Below are 6568 nucleotides of genomic sequence, written 5' to 3'. Positions count from 1 at the left end.
TTCTTTTAACTAATATAATTATTTAATTACAAATAATATTAATTAATAGTAAAGGTTAAAAATTCAAACACATATTTATCTCATTTTTCATTATCAAAATCACATATACCTTATAATATTATTTTTTATTAGGTGAGACTCGCCATTATGTGAGTATTGATGAACATGATAAAATTCCAAGTGAAAAATATTTTTCTTTGTTTAAATTACATAAATTTTTTTAAACTAATAATGTTGTTATATATATATATATATTTTTATCAAAATTACGATACCATCCATTGTTTTCTAGTTTCACGGTGCAATTAATTTTGTAAGTGTTGAATGATAGTGAAATTTTTATTAAATTAAAAAATTAATTTAAAGTTTAAATTGTCAGAATTTGAGTTTTTTTCAGATAATATAATATTTTCTAACACAATGTTTCATTTATTTTTTTCATTTTTAAATATAATGTTAAATATAAAGCTATATAATGATTATGGGTCGGGGCGAGGTTGAGGTATGTGTTGATCCGACCCTGACCCCAACTCTAACTGTAGTTCCTACCTTAACTCTAGTCAATTCCTAACTCTAATCCCAACCTCAACCATCAATTATGGTTCTAAATCTTGCCTATTAACCCCTAGTTCTAACTGGAGTACTGTGTCTAAAGTTTTAGGTATTTTCAAAAACAATTTTTTTTTTCCTTTAAGGAAATTAACAAAATTGTAGACACTAAATATGTTCTTTATTTTTTGTTTTAAACATAAAAAAACAAAATTTATTTACCCAACACGTTTTCGGTTTAAAAAAATAAAAACAAAAAATCTTTCAGTTTCTAAAATAAAAAAAATGATGCGAAATGAGGTCTTTATTTATGATGAATGCTTATATTTAGTTGTATTTTTTTCCTTCGTTGAGAAATCCTCACTATTATTTTTAATATAAGAATCCCCTAAGGTTTAACTATATCATTTAATTAGTAAGAGGAATGTTAAATGGAGATTCTATTGCAGACTCTATTACTGATGCTACTCTATCTATTTATTTGACATGTGACTTATTGATTTTATTAGTAAAGGAAGATGAATTCGGCAGCGTTCGCTTCGTAGATTTGAGTTTTCAATTCTAGCGGAGATGTGATATATTTTTAGAGTTTTTAACTATAGTAAAAAAAAAGTTAGATGTGACATTTTCTAAACCTATAATTGAAAACTCGAATCTCTGAAATGAAGAGGCCGAAGGCTCCGTTCATTTCACTGATTCGAGTTTAGAATTTGAGTTTTGCTATAGTAAAAAACTTTCAGAAACAGTCACATCTAACTTTTTTACTATAGTAAAAAGCTATCACATAAAATCATATTTTAACTCAAATTAAAAACTTAAATCAACGAATTAAACGTGCCCGAAACACTTCAACAAAATTGAGTATTGTCCCTCAATTCTAAATATAGACTTCTACAGTGTTTTGGCAACCCAATCAATCTCTATAGTATTGCTCTATTTGAACATTTGTATCCTAGCTAGTTGTCTAGATTACAAAATATGATTCAACCATATATATATATACACACACATGTATATATATGTATATGTACTACCCAAACCTGTTTTGATTAGCCAATATCTTGTATGAATATGTGTGTAAACCGAGATTTCTTATGCAATTAATGCTTTACGCTAAACATATATAGAAAATCATAATTGAAGTTGGTGGAAATATTGCATGGTTGTTGGAATCCATATATTATATTGGTTTCTTCTTATTAAAGGGTTCGCTATTGTTTTTCTATTTTTCTTTTTATTTTTCATTCAGCTCTATTTCTTTTTTTTTTCTTTTTTTTGCCCTAGCTATAATGTGAAGAAAACCCAATATAACAAAATCCAATGTTTTGATATACAAGTGAAATGAACGGTATTAGTAGATTTGTAAATTCCTAATATTTAAAATTTTTCTATTTTTTTCTTAAATATGATTCAAAGTTAATATCATCGGTGTTAAATTAAGATGAGATCCACGTAGATTTACGCAAGATGATTCAATCCCATTGTTTTTTCTTTTTTATTTTCTTTGTGGAACTCTTCAATCTCATTATTAATATATTTTCTTTCCCATCAAAAGTAAATAATTATCAACATTCCAAAACAAATTCTTTATCTACTCTTGGCAATTAATTAAAAAAAAAAAAAAACTTTACCTGCTGCATCCAGGAAGTCAAGTTCAAAAAGGAGCTGCCTCGAATCTTGTTAACGACTGATCTCACTTTAAAAATATTGATCGTGGAAACCAGAAAAGATTTCATTTTCGGAAAAGTTGAGAAAAGAAATGTAAACAAAGGCAGTGAGAGAACTGAGAAAGATAGATTCCAAAGAAAATTTCCCATAACCGCATAGTTGGCAGTTGGCACAGCATCCAAAGACCAAAGTCAATAGAAATACATATTTATATATATTTTACTATATGTGTAATTTTTTTAATAGTCTTAGACCTCGTTTATTTTATAAATTTGAGTTTTTAATTCGAGTTGAGATGTGACATTTTTTAAGAGCTTTTCACTGGAACAGAAAAAGTTAAATGTGACATTTTCTGAGAACTTTTTATTGTAAAAACTTAAAACTGAAAACTCGAATCGATAAAATGAACGAGGCCTTAAAACTATTCAAAGTAAATAGTATTTTATCTCATAAATATTTTATTTATAATTAATATAATGATTTTTCATATAAATAAAATATAAATAAACTTTTTTACTAGTTATAAATAAAACATGATTTATAAAATAAATTACTATTTACTATAAATAATTTTAAAATCTACTATTTACTTAATTTAGTTTTATAAATATCCTATTTACAATTTTTTTTTCTTTTTCTCAAAATCATGGGGTAAAATAAAAATATATAAAAAATGTGTATTTGTATTGGAGGAGACAATTATACTCCACCAATTAGAATTGCATTTCTGTAGTTTGATTAGTTTTTTAATAGTCTCATAATATGAAATAGGAACAATTTTGTATGATATACTCTAAATTTTTAATACGTCATATAAAAATGATTTTTTTATACTTTTTAAACTTAATGTGTTTTTAATTAAATTTAGGAGACGTTTAGTTCATAAATTAAAATTATGAGATTAAAATTATTTTTAATTTACGTGTATTTTTTATAAAAAAATACTATAATAAATCACGAACCATAATTTAAATTGGGTACGAATCCTCAACCAAACAACACATTGATATAAAAAACTTGAATCACTAGAAAAAAAAAATAAATAAATAAAGTACAAGACAAACAAGCGAAAATGTAACCCCACAGAGCAAACGTTATACGATTTGTCCTCTCTGATAGTGACTAGTACACAACACACCAATAATATTTTAAAAATAAAACAATAAAATAAAATAAAATAAATAGCGAATTTAATTGACAAGACAAGAGACAAGTGGAAGGGGATAATCCTCTCTGCAAGATTTGCAAACAGAGAGAAAATCTCTCAGATATATTGGATCCTCGGAATCTCAGCTTTTAACCTTTTGCTTTAAAAACAAAAGCTTCCCCCATTTTCGTACAAACACCCCCGCTATAAAGTCCTCACAAGTCACAACTCACAACCCCATTTTAGCTCATATTACTGCTGTTACTATTTCTATCACTATTACCAAAAAACAAAAATACCCATCTGCTTTTTTGGAGTTTTTGTGGATTTGTGGAAGTGGGTTTTTCTTTTTGCGGCATTTTTTCCAATACCCATTTTAGTTGAGGCGATTATGGCGGCGGCGGGCGAAGTTCTCCGGCCAAACTTACCGGAAAACGTTGAAGTTTCCGGCGACTCGCCGTCGGAGCTTCATGTTCTTGCGGTTGATGATAGTCTTGTGGACAGAAAGGTAATTGAGAGGCTGCTTAAGATCTCGTCGTGTAAAGGTGAGAGTCTTGAATGACATGGTGTTTTGTTATCGTTTTTCAGATTAAGAAAAAGTTTTTATTTTATCTTATTTTTATTTTTAAGATTTTTCTGAAGTGAATTGGTTTTTGGGATTTAATTTGTAGTGACTGCTGTGGAGAGTGGGACGAGAGCCTTGCAATTCCTGGGATTGGATGGCGAGAAGAACTCAGTTGGATTTAATGTAAGAAAAATTGTTGATTGTATTGACTCTGTTTGGTTGCTGAGGAAAAAAAAAAGGAAGGAAAAAGAAAGAAAATTTTGGAACTTCTATTAGATTGTTCTTTTTTTTATTGTTAGTTTTTTTAGCAATTTTCCTTCTAATATTAGTTTTGTTATTCTGATATATATATATATATATTTAGGTTTGATTAGTTGTTTGGTGGGGGTGATTACAGGGTTTGAAGGTAAATCTCATAATGACGGACTACTCAATGCCAGGGATGACAGGATATGAACTGCTCAAAAGGATCAAGGTTTTTTTTATAATTAAAAAAATATTAAAACCATTTATTAATTTATTTTTTCCCCACAAGTTAGAATTTTGAGAAATGTTCCTGTCTTGGAGGAGAATATAACAGAAAATATGAAAAAAGCCCAAGTCTTTTCTTTGAATTTATATCAGACAATCCTTTTTTTTTTTTTAAACGTTTGATGCATATTATTGGGGAAAGTTTGATATTTTGGCTATGGTAATATCTAAGATATTTAACTGATTACATTTAATTTGAACAGGAATCCGCAGCTTTCAGAGAGGTTCCCGTGGTTATAATGTCGTCAGAGAACATCCTTACTCGTATTGATAGGTATGTAATCTCTTTGCACTAATCCTTATTATTAATCCCAAACTTTTAATTATTATTAATTTCCAATTTTTTAAAAATGAAGATTTCACAGTATTAATGATAGTTTTTTTTTTGATCCGATCCCATAAATGAGAAATTTCACAAATTTAGCCAATATCTTATTTTATTTCGCTTGTCCATATCATATAGATTGCAATATCTTGGTATAATGGTATCCATGTGGTATAGAGCCCACCTAAGGATACATGATATGATATAAATCCATTTTTGTTGTCCCATGAGTTGTAAATATTGGACATATCCACTTAAAGTGCTACCAAACAATGTGACTCATGAATTTGTTCATTAGATTTCTTGGATATGGATCACCTGTTTTATATATAATTATTTCTTACATGTCACATCTTGTGCTTAACTTTAAAAACTATGTAGAAAGACAACAGGGAAAGAACGTTACATTCTTAACAAAATCATACACTTTTGTCGTCTAGTCAAATCTCTTCAAGTTATAAAATATTGTGCTTAGTATTTATTTTTATTTTTTTTGAGTTCATACATGTAGATTCTGAATTTTGTTTTCGTCATCACCAACTATATGCTTTAAACGCGTGCTTGCTACTTCTATTTGTTTCATGATCTTTTTGTTCTTATGGGTTTGAGAGTCAATTTGTTGACTTTTCACTAAAATTAGACAATGTTAAATGTTATAGTTCAAACTTTTGGAATTTGCACTTCCGACTTGATTAGGCAAATATCATTAACTTACACTTCAAAAATTTTGATTAATTAACTCCAAAAGTTGAAACAAGCTTGTAAATTAAAGAGGTTTTATTTTGCAATTTTTCTTTTTTTTTTTTAAAAATTTGTTTCATCATGTTGTATACTAGAAGGTTATGTAAAAATGGTTTGGAAACTTATAGCTTGATTTTCTCATTTGATTAACAGGTGTTTGGAGGAAGGTGCAGAGGAGTTTATAGTGAAGCCAGTAAAACTTTCTGATGTGAATCGCTTGAAAAATTTCGTAATGAAAGGAGAAGGAAATGATAATCAAGATAAAAGACTTCACAAGAGAAAGAAGCTTGAAGATGACAATAGTACATTGTCGTCACTGCCGCCTCTCTTTCCATCGTCGTCCCCGGTTTCTCGTAATCTAGAATTGCGCCAGCACCGGTCTGCATCACCTTCATCGGCGTTGTCGTCGCCTAGATGTTCGTTGAAGAGGCCAAGATTGCAACTTACAGATTAAATTCGTAGTAACACTTAACGAGAAGTTTTTGTTGATTGTTTTTGCTTTATTATATGTTGTAACCGCCCATGTAAATGATGAAATGACGAGTTCATAAGACTAATAGAGAAAACACTAAAAAACACGTGAAGTTGAGCTGTGTTGAGAGAAGATCTGGTTGTTTGGATTTTTTTCGTTACTGCCTTTTGTAGATCAAATTTATTGCAATTATAGTGACTTAGTAGGTAACAAATAATATAAATCGTAGTCTAGCAAAATGGAAGATAGGTTATACAGTTATGGTTTGTTCTTTTTAACTCTCATTACTAGACACTTTTCAATTAAAAAAAAAAAGTGAGTAAACAAATGATTATATTGAAAAATGAACTCATTTTTCTTCTTATCTTTCATGTTATGTAAAGACTATTTTTCTATCATGGCATTTATAATTTTCTATGGATCTGTATGCATAGTTATTAAATTTTCAACAACATTAAGGTTTAGTTTACTAATTTGAGTTTTCAATTCGTGTTAAGATGTAATTTTGTGTGAGTTTTTAACTGTAGTAAAAAAAATTAAATGTGATTTTTTGTGAGAATTTTTAACTAT

General features: G+C 28.4%; 1 protein-coding gene across 1 annotated transcript; it reads left to right on the top strand.

Annotated features, from left to right (window-relative positions):
• The first annotated feature begins 3581 nt into the window (after nucleotides 1–3581).
• LOC21388228 (two-component response regulator ARR5) lies at nucleotides 3582–6080 on the top strand. The gene is made up of 5 exons (XM_010113658.2): nucleotides 3582–3909; nucleotides 4036–4112; nucleotides 4327–4404; nucleotides 4664–4734; nucleotides 5680–6080. Exons 1-5 carry the CDS (start codon nucleotides 3756–3758, stop codon nucleotides 5978–5980), a joined length of 681 nt encoding a protein of 226 aa, XP_010111960.1. The 5' UTR covers nucleotides 3582–3755; the 3' UTR covers nucleotides 5981–6080.
• The last annotated feature ends 488 nt before the right edge of the window (nucleotides 6081–6568 follow it).

Source organism: Morus notabilis, unplaced genomic scaffold (assembly GCF_000414095.1).
Source record: "Morus notabilis unplaced genomic scaffold, ASM41409v2 Scaffold704, whole genome shotgun sequence".
Classification (NCBI taxonomy): Eukaryota; Viridiplantae; Streptophyta; class Magnoliopsida; order Rosales; family Moraceae; genus Morus; species Morus notabilis.
Note: the sequence above shows the minus strand (reverse complement) of the source record. Positions and strands in the feature narration are given on the sequence as shown.

Coding starts and splice junctions, on each gene's coding strand:
- LOC21388228 (XM_010113658.2), top strand. CDS start 3,756: ATGGCGGCGGCGGGCGAAGTTCTCCGGCCAAACTTACCGGAAAACGTT. Junction 4,113..4,326: donor AGAACTCAGTTGGATTTAAT/GTAAGAAAAATT, acceptor GGGTGATTACAG/GGTTTGAAGGTAAATCTCAT. Junction 4,735..5,679: donor ATCCTTACTCGTATTGATAG/GTATGTAATCTC, acceptor TTTGATTAACAG/GTGTTTGGAGGAAGGTGCAG.